At 43.5% G+C, this 23,531-nt stretch overlaps 2 protein-coding genes and 1 long non-coding RNA gene across 5 annotated transcripts in view; 1 reads left to right on the top strand and 2 right to left on the bottom strand.

Moving 5' to 3' along the window:
* Positions 1 to 525: 525 nt before the first annotated feature.
* On the top strand, positions 526 to 8,491 carry MRPL44 (mitochondrial ribosomal protein L44). The gene is made up of 4 exons (XM_077885668.1): positions 526 to 809; positions 3,048 to 3,516; positions 5,835 to 6,013; positions 8,174 to 8,491. The coding sequence occupies exons 1-4, from the start codon at positions 631 to 633 to the stop codon at positions 8,343 to 8,345; spliced, it is 999 nt and encodes a 332-aa protein (XP_077741794.1). The 5' UTR covers positions 526 to 630; the 3' UTR covers positions 8,346 to 8,491.
* LOC144306231 (uncharacterized) lies at positions 6,557 to 15,645 on the bottom strand. Of its 2 annotated transcripts, XR_013373252.1 has the most exons (4): positions 15,311 to 15,645; positions 14,170 to 14,227; positions 9,993 to 10,156; positions 6,557 to 6,841 (listed from the first exon to the last, which is right to left on the bottom strand). It is a non-coding gene; the product is annotated as an uncharacterized LOC144306231 (long non-coding RNA). The 2 variants fall into 2 exon arrangements; XR_013373253.1 differs by lacking the exon at positions 9,993 to 10,156 and having other exon boundaries at positions 15,311 to 15,644.
* Positions 15,646 to 22,284: 6,639 nt separating this feature from the next.
* SERPINE2 (serpin family E member 2) overlaps positions 22,285 to 23,531 on the bottom strand; it is a 56,494-nt gene continuing 55,247 nt past the window's right edge. For both annotated transcript variants that reach the window (XM_077885555.1, XM_077885556.1), the window contains exon 9: positions 22,285 to 22,947. In XM_077885555.1, coding sequence (XP_077741681.1) covers positions 22,910 to 22,947 — 38 coding nt within the window. In that variant the 3' untranslated portion in view covers positions 22,285 to 22,909. The remainder of the gene's footprint in view (positions 22,948 to 23,531) is intronic.

Genomic DNA, 23,531 nt, shown 5'->3' with positions numbered 1-23,531 from the left:
GCAAGACAAAGGGGGGAAAAAAGGCTTATTCCACTGTTCTCATTTTGGTGTATTTTTTTTTCCCAGTCCTTTCTTTTTGCGTGCTTTAAAAAGTTTGTGCTGAAAAAAAAAAATAAAATAAAAAAAATAAAAATAAAAAAGTTTGTGCTGTCAGGAGTTTACACCTTGGTTAACTCCGCACCCTTCGGTCTGTGGCTCCTGGAGACCCGCTGGGTACCTGCTCCTGCAGCGTCTGCGGCACTTGAAACTATATGTTGACAAACAGTGTTTTCTTTCTTTTTTATTTTATTTTGAGACTTTGTTTTCTTTAAATCGAGAGTGAAACAGGTTTCTGTGCTAACAAGGAAGGAAAGGTGCACGCAACACCCCCGCACTGCGCACCCAGCGACCCCGCAGGGCTCACCCCGGGGCGGAGCCTCGGTGGGCGGGGCCAGAGCTCGCACCTGCGCAGTCAGGCCCAACGGCCGCCCCGCCCCCTTCGCGCTGGCCCCGCCCCGCCCTTCGCGCTGGCCCCGCCCAGTTCCGGGGGGGAGGGGGACGTGTGTTCCCGCGACACCGCTCCGGCTGCTTCCCTTCCGCCCTCCATTGCCCTTTTTAAAAACTTCCTTTTATTTTTAACGGAGCCCCGCGATGGCCTCCGGCCTGGGGAGGCTGCTGGTACGGGGGCCTCGCTGCCTCCTGGCCCCGGCCGCCCGCACGCTCGTCCCGCCGGTCCGGGGCGTGAAGAAGGGCTTCCGCGCCGCCTTCCGCTTCCAGAAGGAGTTAGAGCGGTGGCGCCTGCTCCGGAGCCCGCCGCCGCCCGCGCGCCGGTAGGAGCCGCCGGGGAGGGGGGGCGGGGCGGGGGCGGGGGGAAGGGGCGTAATTAAGCGTGTTTCGTCTGAATCCTGTTCCAGGACTCCGGCAGAGAAAGAAAAACATCCTTTTTTATTTTTATTTTTATTTTTATTTTTTTTTTAAAGAGTCTATTTCTGTCCTCGTGAGAGGGAGCAGCAGGCTCCCCGCTCCCGGGACCGGGTCGCGCCCCGGGCCGCGGGCGGGCGCTTGCTTACCCAGGAGCCCCCGGGCGCCGAGAGGAAGGCCCCTGCCGGCGACCTCCGACCTCCGACCTCCGACCTCGGGGTCCTGCCCCTCTGCCTCGGATGCCGCGCTCGCTGCGGGTGTGGGCCCCGCACCCCTGCCCCTGCTGTTGCGGCCGGTGAACCGTGGCCGGCGCCGAAGTCAGCGCCCCCTGGGGAATCCAGGCTGAACTTTTGATCTACTTTGGTATTCGCCTCCCCCCCCCCCGCAAAAGTTGACCCAAAGTGTGCATTTATCAGTAAGGAATATATATGCCTGTCCGTGTTCCTGTGCTCTTTCAAAGCAACGTGAGGTCATTTTTTCCTAATAGGCACCAAACAGTATGTCTCTATTCACATTTCTTGGATTATCGTGGGGTGAGTCGTTTTAAGGCCTTTATCGTTGCCAAAAAACTGAGGGTTTATACAGGCCACGTGCCTTTTATGGCTCACAACCAAGATCTTCGTATTTAACTATCCATTTTTACCTAAACGTTTTATTTGGATTTTATTGTTTCTTTAAGAAAAAAAAAAAAAAAAAACCTTTTAGGCATTATTGGGGAATGATTATGAACTTTTAACGTACTTGCAATGCTTCTAGATTATTTAGACACTGATTTATTTATTTATTTATTTATTTATTATTTTTTTTTAGATTTTTATTTATTTATGATAGTCACAGAGAGAGAGAGAGAGAGACAGAGAGGCAGAGACACAGGCAGAGGGAGAAGCAGGCTCCATGCACCGGGAGCCCGACGTGGGATTCGATCCCGGGTCTCCAGGATCGCGCCCTGGGCCAAAGGCAGGCGCCAAACCACTGCGCCACCCAGGGATCCCAGTTTCATTATTATTAACTAAACTCCATACTTTATTCAGATTTATTTAGTTTTCACCCATTGTCCTTTTCCTATTTTGGGATCTTATCCAGGATATCACATTATATTTAGTTTTCATGTCTCCTTAGGCTACTCTTAGTTGTGACAGTTTCTTAGACTTTCTTTGTTTTTTGTTATTTATTTTTTTAAGATTTTATTTATTCATTCATAGAGACAGAGAGAGAGAGAGGCAGAGACGCAGGCAGAGGGAGAAGCAGGCTCCATACAGGGAGCCCGACGTGGGACTCGATCCTGGGACGCCAGGGTCATGCCCAGGTTGCAGGCAGCACTAAACCGATGTGCCACCGGGGCTGCCCTAGACACTCTTTTTTTTTTTTTAATTTCTTTTTTTAAATTTATTTGTGATAGTCACAGAGAGAGAAAGAGAGAGGCAGAGACACAGGCAGAGAGAGTAGCAGGCTCCATGCACCAGGAGCCCAACATGGGATTCGATCCCGGGTCTCCAGGATCGCGCCCTGGGCCAAAGGCAGGCGCTAAACCGCTGCGCCACCCAGGGATCCCTAGACACTGATTTAAATGAGTGTTTTTAGGGGCACCTGGGTGGCTAAGCATCTGCTTTCAGCTCAGGTCATGATCCTGGGGTCCTGGGATTGAGTCCTGCCTGGGGCTCTGCAGGGAGCCTGCTTCTTGTCTGCCTGTGTCTCTGCCCCTCTCTCTGGGTCTGTTGTGAATAAGTAAAATCTTTTAAATATTTTTTAATACTTAAGAGATAAGTATAGAATACTTTGGTTAATAGTGTGAACCTGTGAAATTATAACTCCTATTTCATACCTAGGTATAAAGCGTAATTCCATGGTAATAGCAGAAATAAAGAATCTGAAAGGTAGGGTAACTAACGGCTTAGTTTCTGATGTTGAAGAACTTCTTTAATGTGGCAGTTGGCCCAAGGGGAAAATGAATCCATGTAATATAGCAAAGAACCACAAGGAATCATCTGACTTGAATTTTAACTTTCAGAAAATCAAAGCATGGTGTTAAAATGAAACTCAGTCGTTTTAATTTCCCTAATCAATAAAATTGCAACACAAAGGTTTTGCATCATTGTAACATCTTGTTTTCTTTACCATCTCTTACTGTCTTCTGTTTTACTTTTCAGTTCAGAGAAGCCCAACTGGGATTACCATGCTGAAATACAAGCATTTGGACATCGGTTACAGGAAACCTTTTCCTTAGATCTTCTCAAAACTGCATTTGTTAATAGCTGCTATATTAAAAGCGAGGAGGCCAAGCGCCAAAACCTTGGGATAGAAAAAGAAGCTGTCCTTCTGAATCTTAAAGATAATCAAGAACTCTCTGAACAAGGGACATCTTTTTCAAAAACTTGCCTCACGCAGTTTCTTGAGGATGCGTACCCAGACTTACCCACTGAAGGCGTTAAAAGTCTTGTTGACTTTCTCACTGGTGAGGAAGTAGTGTGTCATGTGGCCAGAAACTTGGCTGTGGAGCAGTTGACCCTGAGTGCAGAATTTCCAGTTCCCCCACCTGTTTTACAGCAGACTTTCTTTGCAGTAATTGGAGCCCTGCTGCAGAGCAGTGGCCCTGAGAGGACTGCTCTTTTCATCAGGGTAGGTAATGCTTACAGTGCATTAGATGAGCAGAAGGAAAAGTTTTGCTATTTCTTTGTTAATGTGATCTTAGAAGGTGATATGTGGGCTTTTCTTCCTGCCAAATTCTGAGAAAGACCTAAAGGTGTTTTTTTTTTTTAAAGATTTATTAGAGCGTGCACACATGCATGCTGGGGGGTGGGCAGAGGAAGAAGGAGGGAGCCCTAAACAGATTCTGTACTGAGCCTGAAGCCTGGTGTGGAGCTCGATCTCACCACCATGAGATTACGACTGAGCCGAAACCAAGAGTCAGGCCTAACCAACTGCATCACCTCACTTGCATTTTATTTTTTATTTATTTTTAATTTTTATTTTTTTAAAGATTTTATGTATTTATTCGTGGGAGACACAGAGAGAGAGAGAGACAGAGACACCGGCAGAGGGAGATGCAGGCTCCCTGTGGGGAGCCCAATGCGAGACTTAATCCCAGGTCTCCAGGATCACGACTTGAGCCGACCTAAGCCAAAGGCAGGCGCTCAACTCCTGAGCCACCCAGGTGTCCGTCATGTGCGTTTTAGAAACATCATTTCTTTATGCTATCTCCTTGTTCTAGGGAAATGGGATTAGAATATTCAACCTACAATCCTACTGAAAGTTCTAATAATGTACTAGTAAGACCAGAAACCTGTAGGGAACAAATAGGAGGCATAGGTGATGGCCAGAAAAATCCAGACTTTTTTTTTTTTTTTTAAAGATTTATTTATTCATGAGAGACACACACAGAGAGAGAGAGAGGCAGAGACACAGGCAGAGGGAGAAGCAGGCTCCCTGCGGGGAGCCCGATGCGGGACTCGATCCCCGGTCCCCAGTATTACATCCCGGGCCGAAGGCGGGCGCTAAACTGCTGGGCCACTGGGGCTGCCCTAGATTTCTTTTTGTGTTCCTACTAACATCTTAGGCATTCAGATTGTTTTTCCTTCACCTTACAGTTGGTTATTCTGTATTGCAAATAAGCCAGTGATTTATACATAGATGTAAGTAACCGTATGTCTCTCGTAAGGTAACTCTGTATCTGTGCATTAAAAGATTCAAAATCCCCTACTGAGAACTTGTAAATTAAGGTTTTTTTGTTTCCAGTGTAACTAACATGTATATCCTTATGTTAGTTTCAGGTGATAAATATTTTTTATTACCAGCTGTGGCCGAGGTCACAGAGGTGGCTGTGTTCTCCTCTAAGGTTTTGATGGTTTCCCATCTCACACTTAAGTCTTTCATCCATTTTGAATTTATTTTTGCGTATGGTGTAAGAAAGGGTAGAGTTTCATTCTTTCATATGTTGCTGTCCAATTTTCCCAACACCATTTGTTGAAGAAATGGTCTTTTCTTCCATTGGATATTCTCTCTTGCTTTGTCGAATATTAGTTGACCATAGAGTTGAGGGCCCATTTATTATTATTTTTTAAATTATTTTATCTTTATTTCATTTTGAGGTGTGGGGAGGGGCAGAGGGAGAGGAAGAAGAAGCAGGCTCCATCCCCACCACAGAGCCTGACACTGGGGTTGATCTTAACACCCTGAGGTCATGACCTGAGCTGAAATGAAGAGTTGGATGCCTAACTGACCCTGCCACCCAGGTTCCCAGTCCCATACGGTCTTGATCACTGCAGCTTCGTGACATAACTTGAAGCCCAGAATTGTGACGTCTCCAGCTTTGCTTTTCTTTTTCAAAACTGCTTTGGCTAAGATTGTTTGTTCTAACTCTGTAAAATGCTGTTGGTATTTTGATGGGGATTGCACTGAGTGTGTAGATTGCTTTGGGTAGTATGGACATTTTAACAATACTTGTTCTTCCATACCATGAACAAAGATTTGTTTTCCCATCTCTTTTTGTCATCGTAAGTGTTGCATATTTTTCAGAGTACAGATCTTTATTACCTCTGTGGCTAAGTTTATTTCTAGATATATTAGGGTTTTGGTGCAGTTGTAAATGGGATCTATTCCTTGATTTCTCTTACTGCTCCTTCATTATGGGTGCATAACAATGCAGTAGCAGATTTCTGGACATGGATTTCGTATCCTGAGACTTTACTGAATTCGTGTATCAGTTCTAGCAGTTTTTTGGTAGAGTCTTTTGAGTACTCTGGTCAGAGTGTCGTGTTTGCGACAACTATGATTTTTGTAATAAAACTTCCATGGAAAACTATATGGACATAAAAAAGAACAGTACATTTTGTCTTTTTCAGTTCCCACTAAGTCTTACAATTCTGTTAAAAGTGTACATTTATGGTCCTTTTTTTCTTTATATTGCTTTTAAAGTATAAATTGTATTTTATATGCAGGACTTCTTAATTACTCAGATGACTGGAAAAGAACTCTTTGAGATTTGGAAGGTAATAAATCCCATGGGGCTACTGGTAGAAGAACTGAAGAAAAGGAATATTTCAGCTCCGGAATCTAGACTTACCAGGCAGTCTGGAAGCACCACAGCTTTGCCTGTGTTTTTTGTTGGCCTATACTGGTTAGTAAAAATTGTAATCTTAACTTCATAACATTGATTGGAAGCCTTAAAAACTGACTTTTCACAGTTGCTTAATTTTAGCTCTAATTGTATTAACAGATTTAAACTCAGTCCTCTGATTATCTATTTACCACTTCCTTTCCTGTTGGTCAGTCTTAGGGGAAAGTAAGTAATCTGTGGTTTGCTAATAGTAGCTGTTGACCAACTCTGCATTGTAGAATTTCATTCATTTCAACAAAATAAGAATTTCATGTTAATCTAAATATTTCTGTAGAAAAATAAAAGTTGATTCATAGGTGTTAGAGATTTACCCCACTCCACACCTGTAATAGCTTTAACTGAGCCTAGGACTGGAAAAGGAAGGGCTTAGTTGTCCATCAAAATACATAAATCAGCCCATGTTGAGAATGTTTTAGTTTTGTTAGTAAACAGTTGGCTTGCCTGATTGAATATTCAGAGACCTAGATTAAAATTTAGGTAAGTAGTTTTCTGATATGATGTAGGATTTTATGGAAGACATCACAATGGAGAAAATGGACAATGTTGTAAAAAGTTTAAACCTTAGTTTTAATTGAAATGCAAAACAAAATGATGAGTTCCTCTTTTGCTTACCAGCTTTGTAAGTCTTAAACCATCCTTTATCAGCAGTTCATATACTCCTAGTAGAAGAGTGGTACAGTATTTATGTCAGTAATTTTGACAGAACGCCAAGTCTTTGAATTTTTCATGTCCTTTGATTGGTATTCTCACTTCAGGTGTGTCTCTCCAGGATGCATCACAATGTGTAAACAAAGATGTTCATTTGTTGTCACTCTTTATACTCCATACCTAGAACAGTTATTAGGACATGGTAGTCAATAAACAGTTGTTGAACTAATAGCGTTTTTTAAAATAGACAAAAAATTAGAGATAACATTGGTATCCAGTAAGAAGAAAATGATAAATACCCATGATAGAATATAGTACAGCTAGGACAGGTGATGTGTTTAAAGGGTTTTTAGTGACATATGGAAATTTTGAAGAATGATCTCTTATTTTTAAACGACAGAGTTTGCCCTATTCCTATCAGTGGTTGTCTTTGGATAGCAGGGTTATTTAGGTTTTTCCTAGATTTTACCTAAAAGTATTTTTAAAAATGATCAATTTTTAAATGATCAACATTTTGTTCTTGAAATTCACTTAGATGATTTTCTCTATTCCATACTATTACAAATATGTAGGTGTATAATTATTATTGTAAAGTTTAATCTATATGATCTTTTTTTTTTTTTTTTTTTAAGATTTTATTTATTTATTCATGAGAGACACAGAGAGGGAGAGAGAGGCAGAGACACAGGCAGAGGGAGAAGCAGGCTCCATGCAGGGAGCCCGGTGTGGGACTCGATCCTGGGACTCCAGGACCACTCTCTGGGCCGAAGGCAGGTGCTAAACCGCTGAGCCACCCAGGAATCCCTCTTTGTTTCATTTCAAATTACTACCATAGCAAATGTTTCTTAGCAAATTCCTCCCACGTTGTTTTTCTCTACCTGTGTAGTTTTGCTCATTTTTCTTTAAGTGTTCACTGTGCTACCTCAGTATCTTTTGGGACTAAATTTAGAGTGGATTATAGTGTATAAAATAATGTCTTAAATCTTAGCAAGTTTTACAGATCTAAAGCTCTTAATTTAAAATATAGAACTGATTTCTCATTTGTTTTAAAGTTTAGATGAGAAACCAGAAAGGCACAATTTTTTTCCATAAAATTTTCCCTCATGTCACAGATTCAAATGAATTAAAAATACTGTAGCTATATTTTTCATGAATATTTATAATAGTTTCAAGTTTTTTATAGCAAGATTTTTGTATATTCTTTAAATTTTCACCAATAGCACAATAGAAAAAACCCATAGTTACTTAGATGTGCCTTGAGTTTTTGATTTGAAAAATACTGGACCTAGGGAGTTTATATCTCTATGGAAATGTCAATACTTCTTTTCTAACTACTGTATGTAATGAATTTGCAACAAAACTGGTTAATATTAAAAAGATACTATATCCAAAGCTCTTGTGTTACTTTTGGTAGATGTTATTGCCAAAATAAGTTTTAAAAACCATGACTGATTTGTGGACTGTGTCTTATGATTATGGGTAATTTTAGACTACTCTTGTTTTTTTTTCTAGTGATAAAAAGTTGATTGCAGAAGGACCTGGGGAAACGGTCCTTGTTGCAGAAGAGGAAGCAGCTCGAGTGGCACTTAGGAAACTCTATGGATTCACTGAAAATAGACGGCCCTGGGACTATTCCAAGCCCAAAGAGAATTTAAGAGCTGAAAAGACTATCACTGCCAGCTAACCTGCCAAAATTGTGGGAACCCGAAATTTGTGAGCCAGAGAATGAGATAAATGTCAAAGATGTTCAAAGTTTGGCATTTTTCATATTGTAAAGAAATGTCTTATTTCTCGTAATGAGTTCCTAAAATTAAACAAATATTTATCACATCATTGATTTTTTTTTCATTTTTGTCTTGTCAAAGTCTTTTTGATGTTTTTCCAGTAAATTTTTTCTAAGGTCCTTGATTTTATTATTTTATATAACCTGTACAGTTTTATTCCTAGCTAGCTTTGAGGTATCACCATAATTTGAATATATATTTTATGTGAACTTTAATACCAATTAAAAAATCACTTTTTTTAAAAAAAGATCTTTATTTATTTATTCATGAGACACACAGAGAGAGAGAGAGAGAGGCAGAGACACAGGCAGAGGGAGAGGCAGGCTCCATGCAGGGAGCCCGATGTGGGACTCGAACCTGGGTCTCCAGGATCACTCCCTGAGCTAAGGAGGCACTAAACCGCTGAGCCCCCCAGGCTGCCCAGAAGTCCCTCTTTCACTGTAGATTTCATTGTAGTTTAACTTGACATACTCAGGTTGGTGAACTTTGTCTGTAATATGATTTTTAGCTAAAATAATAACTCTTCACCTTTAGAAATGTAAAAGTACAGTTTATCACAGACAGGTATTTAAATGATCCCTGAATTCTGTCTAGGTTTAAAAGTCTGTACTAATTCATCTCACTGTTACTCAGTTTCTATAAAACAGATACAAGGTAAATTTTCTACTTTAAAAAAAAAACCAAGGGAGAAGCAGCTAACTGAAAAAGTTTACATTCATCAATGTTAATGGAAAAATAAAGTATGTATTTATCAATTTAGTATTCCATAATCATAATCATAGCTACTGTGTGCCACACACTATTCTAAGTATTTTACTAAGACACATTGTGTTTCTAGAGGACAAATCTTAAGAGCATGTCTTGGTTGAGTTCAGTAATCCTCCAACTGCAAATTCCTTCTTTGCTTTTTCATTTTTTGGCAATAGTAATAATCTTTAGTTTCAGTTTGTCAGTAGTCACTCCCAGGAGTTAACAAGAAAAATGGGACTTGGTAATTGAGAATAGAAATAGTAAAACTGACAACACTTTTGCCATAAAAATCTTTTTTTTTTTTTAAGATTTATTTATTTATTTATTCATTCATTCATTCATTCATTCATTCATTCATTCATGATAGACGTAGAGAGAGAGAGACAGAGACACAGGAGGAGGGAGAAGCAGGCTTCATGCAGGGAGCCCGACGTGGGACTCAATCCCCGGACTCCAGGATCGCTCCCCGGGCCAAAGGCAGGCGCTAAACCGCTGAGCCACCCAGGGATCCCCCATAAAAATCTTTCTATTTTATTTATTCATGAGAGACACAGGAAAGCAGAGACACAGGCAGAGGGAGAAGCAGACTCCCTGGGGGGGTGGGGGGAGCCTGACGCGGGCTCCATCCCAGGATCCTGGGATCACAACCTGAGCTGAAGACAGACGCTCAACCACTGAGCCACCCAGGTGCCACCCCTCCCTTTTTAAAAATTGAAATATTTTTATGTTCAAAGAGCTGGCATTAAGGTAGGCATCTTGGATGACCCATTCAGGGAAGTACACTTAATCCAACTTACTGAAGCCTGCATCCTTTTACTGATGGAGATCCTGGTGGCACACACTGAGGCCGCATTTCTGGATCAGGCCATCCCCGTTTGAGCAGGTGTGGCAAGAATGGGACTCCCTGGCTGAGTTCTCTTAGCTCCCATAGAGCTGCTGGTGACCTGTCTTGCTTTCTCGGCTGCAAGGAGGCAAAAGTTTGCCATAAAATCTTCTAAAAGGAAGATGAAGGGCCTTTGGAACCCCTTCCGTGAGGCTGCTCAGGGGAGTGAATGTTGTGTCCTATGTAAGGGCTTTGAGCTATCTACAGGTAAAGCAGAGTCTGAATTTAGAGGGGGAGGTTTGAGGACTACCTAATTGGCCGAATTGGTGGGGTGGGTTAAATGATTTTACCTTTGTTTTGAAAGTTAACTCCTAACACTCGAACATGGGGATAGAGGGCCAAACCCAGTAGTAAAAAACGCCATCCTTGGGTGTGTCATCCACAAGTGAACATGCTTTATGCTTTGTAAGCCTCTCCTGGATGCCAGAGAAGAGAGATCGTGGGAAATTTCTGAGAAGCACAAGATAGTAAATGTCCTCCAACCACTTACTTATCCAGTACATGTAAAATGTCAGGTTTAACTAGAGAAGTATTATTCTAATTTTATTTTAGGTAAACATTTTTTTTTCAAAAGGTCTTTGGAAAACAATCCAATCATGAAATGGACAAAAGACATGAACAGAAATCTCACAGAGGAAGACATAGACAAGGCCAACAAGCACATGAGAAAATGCTCCGCATCACTTGCCATCAGGGAAATACAAATCAAAACCACAATGAGATCCCACCTCACACCAGTGAGAATGGGGAACATTAACAAGGCAGGAAACCACAAATGTTGGAGAGGATGCGGAGAAAAGGGAACCCTCTTGCACTGTTGATGGGAATGTGAACTGGTGCAGCCACTCTGGAGAACTGTGTGGAGGTTCCTCAAAGAGTTAAAAATAGACCTGCCCTACGACCCAGCAATTGCACTGCTGGGGATTGAACCCAAAGATACAGATGCAATGAAACACCGGGACACCTGCACCCCGATGTATAGCAGCAATGTCCACAGTCCACAGGCCAAGCTGTGGAAGGAGCCTCGGTGTCCATTGACAGATGATGGATAGAGATGTGGTCTATATTCCTCAGCCATTAGAAATGACAAATACCCACCATTTGCTTTGACGTGGATGGACCTGGAGGGTATTAAGCATAATGCTGAGTGAAGTAAGTCAATCGGAGAAGGACAAACATTATATGGTCTCATTCATTTGAGGAATATAAAAATTAGTGAAAGGGAATAAAGGGAAAGGAGAGAAAATGAGTGAAGATATCAGTGAGGGTGACAGAACATGAGAGACTCCTAACTCTGGCAAACAAGGGGTAGTGGAAGGGGAGGTAGGTGGGGGGGTTGGGGTGACTGGGTGATGGGCACTGAGGGGGGCACTTGGCAGGATGAGCACTGGGTGTTATGCTATATGTTGGTAAATTGAACTCCAATAAAAAATTAAGACAAAACAAAACAAAACAAAACAGAAGATCTTTGGAAAATTCAGTTGCAAACTCAGTCCTTCCTTTCCTCTACAAGTAGTGCTGATAACGTGATCCCAAATTTCTCCTGTTCAGGGCATTTTGCAGGACCTTATCCTACACGGTTGGAGGGGAACCATCCTTGCCCTTCAGTTTTCAAGCTTCTGAACCATGAATGCTTCTAGACTTACATGTGTGACAAATCTAGCTGAAGTTCATAAAAGCTACTTTGCAAGTAGATCTGGATCCCTTATGAAGAATGTGATTTCAATACATTTCTAAGGAAAGTCTCTGAATTTAAGTTGTACTTTTAAAAAGCACCCACTAGCAGCCTGGGTGACTAACTGGTTGAGTGTCTGCCTCTGGCTCAGGGGGTGATCCTGATCCTCGAGTCCAGGGATCAGGTCCTTCGTCGGGCTCCCTGCATGGAGCCTGCTTCTCCCTCTGCCTGTGTCTCTGTCCCTCTCTCTCTGTCTGTCTCTCATGAATAAATAAATGAAATCTTAAAAAAACACTCACTAAACTATGATGGGCTGGAATGTAGAAAATAAAACACAAACTTTTGCAGTTCCATATGAAATTGCTTGAAAGTTGGAGCCAACCTCTAGATAATTTTAATTTGCCACATAAGAGCCAATAAATACCGTTTACGTTCAGTGCGTGGGCAAGAGGAACGTGGGTGTGAGGATGTTGTCAAAGTAGCATGTGACCAAGAGCATCCAGTGACCCTGTGGAAGACAGTCTTTTTGACTAATGTCTGGCTGACATAGAGAAGACAGTCGTTATGACCATAAGGCAGTTGGAGAATCCAGTAGTGCGAGTACTTGAGCTTGGCCTGGCACCACAGAACGGCCTTAAAGTCATTGCTTTGAAATTCTGACATCCTTTCCCACCACTTCCCACTCGTTCCCTGGGCCCAAAGTATAAAATTGAGCTGGAAATGCATGACTCTATTACACGGGCCTTTTCTTTTCAGTCCATACCATTTTCATGAAATGCGTATATAAAGCTGGGGATCGTATTCTCAAAGTGTTTTACGTGGTTACGAGGAAAGGAACTGTTACTAGACACTCCCAAGTAAGAATGGAACAGATCAGGGCTCTTTCTGTGTATGTGCACATGTTCTAGATCTTGGCCAGCAGGTGGTGTGGTAATCCCACTTCCAAGGTAAGTAGGGAGCCAAGTGCCTTTGTGGGAACCGGGGTTCTCCCTATATGGGGAGGAGACGTATAAGGCAAAAGACTGCAGTGAAAACCGACTTTACGAGGCCTCTGAGAGCTCTGGTAGACTATGAACGTGCTCACCTTGTCCCTTAGGAGGTGAAGGGTTTGACCCGTGAACAGTTCACCTATGATGCCAACGTATGAATGCTTGAGCTCTTTAGATTTACTGAAAAGGGGGAAAGTTGTAGCATTGCCATAAATAAAACATTTAAAGACTTCTATTGCTCCCCTCTTTTAAAAAAAGTTTACTTATTCATGGGAAACCAGAGAAGCAGAGACACAGGCAGAGAGAGCCCGATGCGGGACTTGATCCCAGGACCCCGGGGTCACAACACAACACAGGCACTAAACCACTGAGCCTCCTCGGTGTCCCCATGCCATCCGTTTGAAACTCAGTTTTGTTTTGTTTTTGTAAGGTTAAAGGTCTGATGATGATTTAAATTGATATCTAACTTTTCACATTCTTTTTTCTTTTTGAAGATTGTATTTATTGATTCCTGAGAGACACAGAGACACAGGCAGAGGAGAAGCAGGCTCTTGCGTGAGGAGCCCAATGCAGGACTCGATCTCAGGACCCTGTGATCACTCCCTGAGCCGGAGGCAGATGCTCAACTGCTGAGCTACCCGGGCGTCCCTAATTGGCCTCTTCTTGCTGCTCTTTTCTTCCCTTTTTCTGTGACGGGAACAGATGCCCTGCAGAGTCAAGGGAATCTTACTATGCATCTTGACCCTTCATAAGATGTGGACATTTTTCCCACTTGGGGGAACCAGCTCACAGCTGGGGGGTGCCCGCAGAGGAGGCCCAGCTGGCAGCATGCAGGTAACATCTGCATCCCTAAGCCCACTTGGTGTTCTCCTCTCTTCAGTTGACCCATGTCATCTCTCGAAACCTCATTTTGTAAATCCCCTCCGCCATCGTCTCCTAGGACCCAGAGCTGAGGCTTTCAGCTTTGGCTGGCTGTCAGGGCCCTTGGAAGCCATGGTTTTCTCTAGAATACCAGGAATGACTATTAGATTAAATCTCATCTTGCAAACTAATAAGTTTTTCTTCCCCCAGGAGAAAATTGACACAGTCCAATATGGTAACCCCAGCATACATGCTCCTGAAAAAGGACACAGGTTCGGCGTTGGTAGTGGCTGCTTTCCACTAACACTCGTCCTCGGTCAGGCGTCTGGCTGCCTGTTGGTGCCCACTCGCAACAGAAGACTAACAGTCTCCAGAAAAGTTTCTGGGAGAAAAGCGATTAAGAAAATTAAAAGCATTAACGTGTTCCCCCTTCAAACGAGGAAGAACTCCATTATTTGTCCATCCTGTATTAAAATCATCAAATGAACTAGTGAGTTTGTTCAAATGGGTTTTGCAGAAGAGATGAGTAACGAGGTCACTGAACGCTAGAGAAGAATATTTCTAACCAGAGCGGTGGCCTGGCTTTCTGCAGACACGTTCTCTGTGTAAGTCATCGCTTGGCGTCTACGCAGCACGACACCGGGTCAGTCAGGCCAGAGGTATTCATCGGTAGGCAATCCGGTTAATAAGACAAACACAGGAAAATAAAATCAGCTCATCATCCACGGGCTACCCGGCCCCCAGCGGCTCTGTGACCCCCCCCCCCCCCCCCCCCGGCGAGGGAGGCCCGACTCGCAGAGACTGGAAAATGGGCTTCCACCGAGTGCGCGTATTCAGGGGCTCCAGGTGCGAGCTCGACGATGGGGCTCAGCGCGGTTCCCCGGGACTCGCACCTGCATCCTTTCTTCCCAAGGTCTGGGAGAGGCGAGGGAGCAGGCGTTTAGAGGCAGTGCTGCCGCCCACTCTCGGGGTCCTGAGGACGGTAGGTAGGACGCGGGGTCTGTCCGCGGTCAGGGGAGGCCGTGGACACGACGTCGTCGCCACTTGGGCAAGTCCGGCCGCGCCTCTCCGGGCCCCGGGACCAGCCCCAGGAGGTACAAAAGTCACTCCCTGGGTCTTGTGATTGGCATTTTTTCCCAGTTACTTGTCATCTCCCTTTTATGACAAAGCCTCACAGACCAACAAGACATAGAGCTTTCGAGTTATCTGGGTCAGTGCCTCCTCTTTTCTCCCATCGAGCCTCGGGCAGAATGGAAAGTCCTCGTTAAGTGTCAGGGGGGTGACTTTGCTGCTCGTTGGCCTCAGTTCCATAGGTCCACCATTTTGTTACTTTAGGAAAATTGCAGCCTGTTTCCCACCCAAACTCAATGTGACATCTGATCTATATGATAAATTGCTCGAATGTCCACGTACACCGCACATACAGACTCTGACGCCCAATTTCGGTGTGTGGAGCCCCCGCCCCCCTCACCAATACTCGGACACCAGCTGGACACCAGCTGGACACCCTACGGTCGACGCCAACGCCATCTACTAAGAGGGGGACCACCTCTCGCGGGGTAAGCGCTCAGGCCCACAGGCTCCTCCTCTGCCACTTCACATGCCACTGGGCACCGGGGTGTCACCTGTGCTTCTGATCCTCCAGCTGTAAACCAGAGGTTCCCACGACCCATCTTTGGGTTCTATTAACTTGCTAGAGGGACTCACAGAACTCGGAGGAACATCTTATCCGCTACGTGGCTGGTTTATAAGAGCATGTAAGTCGGGGACCAGCCAGGTGTAGGAGAGGCGTAGGGCAAGGTCCGGGAGGGGCCGAGGAGCTCCATGCCCTCCCTCCTGCAGCACTCACACCGGCCCCGGGTGCTCGCTCGCCCAGAAGCTCTCGGAACCTGTCCTTCGGGTTCCTATGGAGGCGTCATTACAACGACGACGCAGTTGATTAAATCATTTGGCCACACGCCGCCTTGATTTAACCTCCGCCTTCTCCCCTGCCCAGAGGTCAGCGGGGTGGAGCTGAAAGTTCCAGCTTCCAAATCACACAGTTGGGTCTCCTAGCAACCAGCCTCCCTTCCGTAGCAATCAGGAGCCCCAGGTGTCTCTCACTGGAAGATGCGGCCGGCGGCCCCCAGATCCAGCCCTGGCTGGCGGTCCAGATCCTGCAGGCCGGCCTTCTGGGGAAATAGGCGCGTTTGTGTAGGGCTTGGAATTGGGTAGATGCCTCCTAACTTCAAGAGCTCCTCCTACTTAACAATCCTCAATATATATGCTCCGAATGTGGGAGCTGCCAAATATATAAATCAATTATTAACCAAAGTGAAGAAATACTTAGATAATAATACACTTATACTTGGTGACTTCAATCTAGCTCTTTCTATACTCGATAGGTCTTCTAAGCAAAACATCTCCAAAGAAACGAGAGCTTTAAATGATACACTGGACCAGATGGATTTCACAGATATCTACAGAACTTTACATCCAAACTCAACCGAATACACATTCTTCTCAAGCGCACATGGAACTTTCTCTAGAATAGACCACATATTGGGTCACAAATCGGGTCTGAACCGATACCAAAAGATTGGGATTGTCCCCTGCATATTCTCGGACCATAATGCCTTGAAATTAGAACTAAATCACAACAAGAAGTTTGGAAGGACCTCAAACACATGGAGGTTAAGGACCATCCTGCTAAAAGATAAAAGGGTCAACCAGGAAATTAAGGAAGAATTAAAAAGATTCATGGAAACTAATGAGAATGAAGATACAACCGTTCAAAATCTTTGGGATGCAGCAAAAGCAGTCCTAAGGGGGAAATACATCGCAATACAAGCATCCATTCAAAAACTGGAAAGAACTCAAATACAAAAGCTAACCTTACACATAAAGGAGCTAGAGAAAAAACAGCAAATAGATCCTACACCCAAGAGAAGAAGGGAGTTAATAAAGATTCGAGCAGAACTCAACGAAATCGAGACCAGATGAACTGTGGAACAGATCAACAGAACCAGGAGTTTGTTCTTTGAAAGAATTAATAAGATAGATAAACCATTAGCCAGCCTTATTAAAAAGAAGAGAGAGAAGACTCAAATTAATAAAATCATGAATGAGAAAGGAGAGATCACTACCAACACCAAGGAAATACAAACGATTTTAAAAACATATTATGAACAGCTATATGCCAATAAATTAGGCAATCTAGAAGAAATGGACGCATTCCTGGAAAGCCACAAACTACCAAAACTGGAACAGGAAGAAATAGAAAACCTGAACAGGCCAATAACCAGGGAGGAAATTGAAGCAGTCATCAAAAACCTCCCAAGACACAAGAGTCCAGGGCCAGATGGCTTCCCAGGAGAATTTTATCAAACGTTTAAAGAAGAAATCATACCTATTCTCCTAAAGCTGTTTGGAAAGATAGAAAGAGATGGAGTACTTCCAAATTCGTTCTATGAAGCCAGCATCACCTTAATTCCAAAGCCAGACAAAGACCCCGCCAAAAAGGAGAATTACAGACCAATATCCCTGATGAACATGGATGCAAAAATTCTCAACAAGATACTGGCCAATAGGATCCAACAGTACATTAAGAAAATTATTCACCATGACCAAGTAGGATTTATCCCTGGGACACAAGGCTGGTTCAACACCCGTAAAACAATCAATGTGATTCATCATATCAGCAAGAGAAAAACCAAGAACCATATGATCCTCTCATTGGATGCAGAGAAAGCATTTGACAAAATACAGCATCCATTCCTGATCAAAACTCTTCAGAGTGTAGGGATAGAGGGAACATTCCTCGACATCTTAAAAGCCATCTATGAAAAGCCCACAGCAAATATCATTCTCAATGGGGAAGCACTGGGAGCCTTTCCCCTAAGATCAGGAACAAGACAGGGATGTCCACTCTCACCACTGCTATTCAACATAGTACTGGAAGTCCTAGCCTCAGCAATCAGACAACAAAAAGACATTAAAGGCATTCAAATTGGCAAAGAAGAAGTCAAACTCTCCCTCTTCGCCGATGACATGATACTCTACATAGAAAACCCAAAAGTCTCCACCCCAAGATTGCTAGAACTCATACAGCAATTCGGTAGCGTGGCAGGATACAAAATCAATGCCCAAAAATCAGTGGCATTTCTATACACTAACAATGAGACTGAAGAAAGAGAAATTAAGGAGTCAATCCCATTTACAATTGCACCCAAAAGCATAAGATACCTAGGAATAAACCTCACCAAAGATGTAAAGGATCTATACCCTCAAAACTACAGAACACTTCTGAAAGAAATTGAGGAAGACACAAAGAGATGGAAAAATATTCCATGCTCATAGATTGGCAGAATTAATATTGTGAAAATGTCAATGTTACCCAGGGCAATTTACGCGTTTACTGCAGTCCCTATCAAAATACCATGGACTTTCTTCAGAGAGTTAGAACAAATTATTTTAAGATTTGTGTGGAATCAGAAAAGACCCCGAATAGCCAGGGGAATTTTAAAAAAGAAAACCATAGCTGGGGGCATCACAATGCCAGATTTCAGGTTGTACTACAAAGCTGTGGTCATCAAGACAGTGTGGTCCTGGCACAAAAACAGACACATAGATCAGTGGAACAGAATAGAGAATCCAGAAGTGGACCCTGAACTTTATGGGCAACTAATATTCGATAAAGGAGGAAAGACTATCCATTGGAAGAAAGACAGTCTCTTCAATAAATGGTGCTGGGAAAATTGGACATCCACATGCAGAAGAATGAAACTAGACCACTCTCTTGCACCAGACACAAAGATAAACTCAAAATGGATGAAAGATCTAAATGTGAGACAAGATTCCATCAAAATCCTAGAGAAGAACACAGGCAACACCCTTTTTGAACTCGGCCATAGTAACTTCTTGCAAGATACATCCACGAAGGCAAAAGAAACAAAAGCAAAAATGAACTATTGGGACTTCATCAAGATAAGAAGCTTTTGCACAGCAAAGGATACAGTCAACAAAACTAAAAGACAACCTACAGAATGGGAGAAGATATTTGCAAATGACATATCAGATAAAGGGCTAGTTTCCAAGATCTATAAAGAACTTCTTAAACTCAACACCAACGAAACAAACAATCCAATCATGAAATGGGCAAAAGACATGAACAGAAATCTCACAGAGGAAGACATAGACATGGCCAACATGCACATGGGAAAATGCTCTGCATCACTTGCCATCAGGGAAATACAAATCAAAACCACAATGAGATACCACCTCACACCAGTGAGAATGGGGAAAATTAACAAGGCAGGAAACCACAAATGTTGGAGAGGATGCGGAGAAAAGGGAACCCTCTTACACTGTTGGTGGGAATGTGAACTGGTGCAGCCACTCTGGAAAACTGTGTGGAGGTTCCTCAAACAGTTAAAAATATACCTGCCCTACGACCCAGCAATTGCACTGTTGGGGATTTACCCCAAAGATACAAATGCAATGAAACGCCGGGACACCTGCACCCCGATGTTTCTAGCAGCAATGGCCACGATAGCCAAACTGTGGAAGGAGCCTCGGTGTCCAACAAAAGATGAATGGATAAAGAAGATGTGGTTTATGTATACAATGGAATATTCCTCAGCTATTAGAAATGACAAATACCCACCATTTGCTTCAACGTGGATGGAACTGGAGGGTATTATGCTGAGTGAAGTAAGTCAGTCGGAGAAGGACAAACATTATATGTTCTCACTCATTTGGGGAATATAAATAATAGTGAAAGGGAAAATAAGGGAAGGGAGAAGAAATGTGTGGGAAATATCAGAAAGGGAGACAGAACGTAAAGACTGCTAACTCTGGGAAACAAACTAGGGGTGGTAGAAGGGGAGGAGGGCGGGGGGTGGGAGTGAATGGGTGACGGGCACTGGGTGTTATTCTGTATGTTAGTAAATTGAACACCAATAAAAAAAAAAAAAAAAAAGAGCTCCTCCTGACCCAGCCTCACCCAGTCTCCCCCAGCCTCCTCGTAGGCCTGCCTAGTTTGGCCAAAAGTCTCGTCACTAACATAACAGAAGAGACCTCTAGAGCTGGCCATCCCTTCCTAGATCTCTAGGGTTTGGGGAGCTCTGTGCCAGAGATGGGGAGGAAAACCAAATACGTATCTCTTATTATAAATCACAATTTCCGGCTGCCTGTGTAGCTCAGTCGTTTGAGCATCCGACTTCGGCTCAGCTCATAGTCTCAAGGTCTTGGGATGGAGCCCCCCAGCCCGTGTGGAGAGTCTGCTTGTCCCTTTCCCTCTGCGTCCTCCCACCCCCCATGCTCTCTCTGTTTTTCTCAAATAAAATCTTTAAAAAAAAATCACAATACCACAGCAAATGTGATCTTTTATGACAGGTCTGCAATTTTTTGTGGGTGTCTCCATATCTTAAATTTGTTTCCCTCAAGTAAAGGAGTTTTTCTAAATTTCATCTTTTGGAGGACAAGGTCTATAGACTCATCGACTGAAGTGTATCAAAAAATAAAAGTTGAATTATATAAAGGTAATACTTTGGAAAGAACTTTCCCCTGGTCCAGAGATTATAAACAAGTTCTGGAGGCCAACAGGGTCGGGTCAGAATCTGGGTGCTGACCGGTATTTCTTACCCTTACCCCCTACCCTTTCTGGGCTAAAGATGAGCTGGGAAGATCAAGTGAAAGCAAAGGGAGGAGCACTGCACTGGGCTCCACGTTCGGCATGGAACCTACTTGGAAAAAAAAAAAAAAAAAAGAAAGCAAAGCAAACTGTCCTGGTCCTTTCTGGAATGAGAACTGCTGGAGCCAAGAGCTCAGGGGTCTAGTCTCAGGGCTGTAGCCACTCTAGGCTTCCCTCTTGGTCCTGCTCGCCCACCTCAGAGGTACACTTATACCAGGTAGGTATTTGGCCAAACTGGGATTCACTGTTTCCCTTCCATGATAACCTTATTTGGGGGAAAGGACACATTTATCTCCATACCCCCTAGTGCTCAGTACCCAGGAGGTCCCCAGATGAAGAAACAGAGTGTATAATTCTTGGATCACTGCTAACACTATTTCTAAGACTGTTCAGAATGACCAAATAGAATGGGACCAGAAAACCAGAAAATGAGCGACGCTGGCTGTAGAAGGCCTTAATGACTACACCAGCATGTTTGCTAGAGCACAAGTAGTCTGTGTCAACCCTTCAAAATACACTTTCGGCACTTACTCTTAATTAAGGAAAGCGATTACCGCCCCCAGCCCCCTCACACCACTTTCCTTTCTCTCCTGGCTAACCAAAGTACCCATCCTTGAATAGTTGGAAACAGCAAAGCACAGCCCGCTTGACAAATAAGAATCACAGATGACAAATTGTTGGAGTGTTGAGTGTAAAGCTTTAATGTTGATGTATAAAGAGTGATGAATGAGTAGAGCTCATAGGTCTTTAAAAAAAGTTTTTAAATTCTGATACTTTATTTATTTTTAAAAGATTTTATTTATCCATGAGAGACAGAGAGAGAGAGAGAGGTGGAGACACAGGCAGAGGGAGAAGCAGGCTCCATGCAGGGAGCCCGACGTGGGACTCAATCCCGGGACCCCGGGGTCTCGCCCTGGGCAGAAGGCAGATGCTCAACTGCTGAACCACCAAGGGATCCCTCAAGTTCTGATACTTTTTAAAAAAGATTTATTTGGCAGAGAGAGTGGAAGAGCACAGGCAGAGGGAGATGGAGAAGCAGGCTCCCCTGCTGAGCAGGGAGCCTGATGCCGGCCGACCCCAGGACCCCGTGGGAGGGCAGACGCTTCACCGACTGGGCTGCCCGGGCGCCCCAAGTTTTGATACATATTTTAAACCATTCTGATGAAGATGACTCAGACCTTTAGGAAATGAGTAAAGCAGAAGCGATGACCACAAATCGGGCAAATAAAAAATGGTGACCTTAAAATCATGAGGAGTTCTCCAAAAACAAAATGAAAAATCTTGTCCTATCAGGAAACAGACACTCCAGCCGATCACCAAGAGCGAAACATGCACTGGTCACTCTGTGTTCAAAGTGTCTCAGGACCCAGTGACCTCATTTTGCTGAAAACCCTGCTCTTTGCTGGGAACACCCAGAGCCCTGGCCTGGGGGAGCCACTGCCGGGACGCGGCTGGGACTGCACAGTAGCTACGCCTCTGCGCCTGGGCGGTGGCCTGCAAGCTGGGGGTGCAGCAGGGGATGCACTGGGTGGCCTGCATGACAGGGAGAGGGCAGGAGAGGCCAGGGCCTTTGGGTTGACTTGCCCACGTGCAAAGGTTAGTAGAAGTTTCAGTATTTTTATTTATTTTTTAGTTATTTATTTTTAAAGATGTTATGTATTTATTCATGAGAGACACAGAGAGAGGCAGAGACGCAGGCAGAGGGAGAAGCAGGCTCCATGCAGAGATCCCAATGTGGGACTCGATCCCAGGACCCCGGGATCATGACCTGGGCCAAAGGCAGATGCTCAACCACTGAGCCTCCCAGGCATCCCGAAGTTTCAGTATTTCTAAAGGGCTCTGTTTCTTCCGTCGTATTTTCAATCACAGGGAAAGGATTTTTTTTTTTTTTTTACTACTCATAACACTTTATTTTTACTTTGTACAAAATACAAAAATGCAAATCCATAGAGTACAGACCAGTAGTGACAGGCACACTGCACAACAGCAAACCTTGTCTAGCAAGACATTAGTTTTTTAAACTTTATTTTAGTGAATACATGCATTATATAAAACAACAACAACAAAAACACACAAAGAGGCTAGAGGTTTCACTATTTCTACCCCCAAAATAATGCTTACTATCAAGACTTTGGATGGGACCAAAATGAAAGAATTAAAACGGCCAATAATATTCTTTTCATAAAAAAGTAAAAGCTACCATAAAATGTGTTGTTGCAGGTGGGGTTTTTTTTTTTTTTTTTTTTTTCCATTTTTCCCCCTCCTATCACACTGATTAAATCTCTTCTGAAATGCCACACATGTAAACAAAACAAAACAAAACTCCTGAACTGGACAGTAAATACTCAAGAGGGTTAGCTCAGTAGTTTAAAGGATTTTTTTTTTTTAGACCTTTTTGAAGCCTTTCTTTTCATTTGTCAGTACAGTGCTCCAGCCGTCCGCCCCTTTTTCCCTTTGATAAATCTCCCAGAACCGAAATGCCTGCGTCACTCAGTCTCTGTTCCTAAGAACTAGTTCTGAAAAAAGAAAGTAATGTACAAAAATATTTAACTGAACTGTGAAAGATGCAGGAAAAGAGTCTTGTTTTCGCCCCAAAGGAGCCTTTGCTCTGCCTGGTTTCTCTCTCACACTCTTCAGGGTTTGTAGATCTGCCCCATGAACAAGACGGCACCTGCAGGATTAAAGCAAGGCATAACTCTATGAAAAACATTCCTAGAATAAGCTAGAAGGCGTGTTTCAGGGACAGTCCCTAGGCTGCGATTAACCAACCTACTGTTCTCAAGCACCGCGGTCCAAGAAAACCTTCTGCAGTGATGGAAATGGTCCGTATTCCCATTGTCTGACACAGTAGCCACTAGCCCCACATGGCCCTTCAGCCCCAAAAACATGGCCTAAGAAACTGATTTTCAAATTATATTTCATTTTTCATTAATTAAGAGTTACAGTCAAATAGTCACATGTGGCCTGAGGCTCCCGAACTGGACTGCCGTGAAAGAGGCCTGCGAACTGTGACGCTACAGATGCAACGGGACAAAAGGATGATGAACCAGGTTGTGCTACTGATTAAAAAAAGAGTAGATGCTGAAATGTGTGAGTTTCTACTCTGGACCAACGTGAAGCCAACCTCCTTCTACAAGGACAACCTTCCGTACTCCTCAGGATTGGGCCACGAGGTAGAAACTACTGTTATTTGCGTTTTATTTATTTTTTTTTAATTTTTTTTAATTTTTATTTATTTATGATAGTCACAGAGAG

Source organism: Canis aureus, chromosome 36, assembly GCF_053574225.1.
Source record: "Canis aureus isolate CA01 chromosome 36, VMU_Caureus_v.1.0, whole genome shotgun sequence".
Classification (NCBI taxonomy): domain Eukaryota; kingdom Metazoa; phylum Chordata; class Mammalia; order Carnivora; family Canidae; genus Canis; species Canis aureus.
This window is presented reverse-complemented; position numbering and strand designations above follow the sequence as displayed.

Coding starts and splice junctions, on each gene's coding strand:
- MRPL44 (XM_077885668.1), top strand. CDS start 631: ATGGCCTCCGGCCTGGGGAGGCTGCTGGTACGGGGGCCTCGCTGCCTC. Junction 810..3,047: donor CCGCCGCCGCCCGCGCGCCG/GTAGGAGCCGCC, acceptor TTTACTTTTCAG/TTCAGAGAAGCCCAACTGGG. Junction 3,517..5,834: donor GGACTGCTCTTTTCATCAGG/GTAGGTAATGCT, acceptor TTTTATATGCAG/GACTTCTTAATTACTCAGAT.